We start from the raw sequence: 941 nt of genomic DNA on the forward strand, positions 1-941 counted from the left end.
CCAGCGGTCCTTGCGGTGCTGGGGCGGGTGGCTGGGCAGCTCCAGCAGCGGCCGGGGTGCCGGCTTCATCACGGGGGCCGCCTGGCCCTGGAAGTGGAACCGGGCCGGCTCGTTCTTCTCGGGAAAAGGCGCAGGGCCCCTGGGGCCCGCAAACTGAAGGGGTGCCGGCGCCCTCTGATTGGCGAAGCGTGGGGGCGGCGGGGAAGTGACCCTCTGCTCGTCAAACTGCGGAGGCTGCACGCCTCGGGGCCCCGGCATGAAGCCGGGAGCCTGGCCTCGGGGCCCCTCAAACTGACTGGGGTGCGGCCCCCTGGGGCCCACGAAATGGCCAGGGGGTGGTCCCCTCTGACCGCCGAACTGAGAGGGAGGAGGGCCCCCCCGGGGCCCTTTGAACTGAGACAGCAGAGGCCTCCGGGGGCCCCCAAACTGGAAAGGCGCCGCGGCCCTGCCCCCCACGAACTGGCCTTGTTCGGGCCCCTCAAACTGCGTGGCAGGGCCGGCCATCTCGTACGGGCTGTCCTGGAACTCCCGCTTTTCCCCGTGGGGGTCCTTGCGTTCTTCGAATTGGGGTGCTGCCGTGCCTCTGGGCCCACCAGGGTGCGAGGGCGAGGGGCCCCTGTTGTCCCCATACGGAGGTGGCCCATGTGGCCCTGAAAATAAGGAAGGGATGGGCCCCTTTGGAGCCCCAAATCTGGCCGCTGGAGGCCCTCGCGACCCATCGCTGTTAGACATGGCAGTTTCTTCTGAAAACGGAGGGACCGGGCCCCTCGGCCCCGGGAAACTGGGCCCGTGGAGCCCCGACATCCCAAGCGGGCGTGGAGCAGGCTCGCGCTGGCCCTGGAACGGGGGCGGAGGGGCCCCCTTCTGGCCAGGCGGGGGGAACAGGGCGGCCCCCTCACCGGGCCTGGACTGTGCATCTCTGTCGCCTTCGGTTTCAACTG

At 70.2% G+C, this 941-nt stretch overlaps 1 protein-coding gene across 1 annotated transcript in view; it reads right to left on the reverse strand.

Moving 5' to 3' along the window:
* Window positions 1-941, reverse strand: part of LOC107196388 (death-inducer obliterator 1-like) — a 12,995-nt gene that overhangs the window by 1,578 nt on the left and 10,476 nt on the right. The window contains exon 7 of the mRNA XM_025039873.1: window positions 6-938. Coding sequence (XP_024895641.1) covers window positions 6-938 — 933 coding nt within the window. The remainder of the gene's footprint in view (window positions 1-5; window positions 939-941) is intronic.

Source organism: Pteropus alecto, unplaced genomic scaffold (assembly GCF_000325575.1).
Source record: "Pteropus alecto unplaced genomic scaffold, ASM32557v1 scaffold45, whole genome shotgun sequence".
Classification (NCBI taxonomy): Eukaryota; Metazoa; Chordata; class Mammalia; order Chiroptera; family Pteropodidae; genus Pteropus; species Pteropus alecto.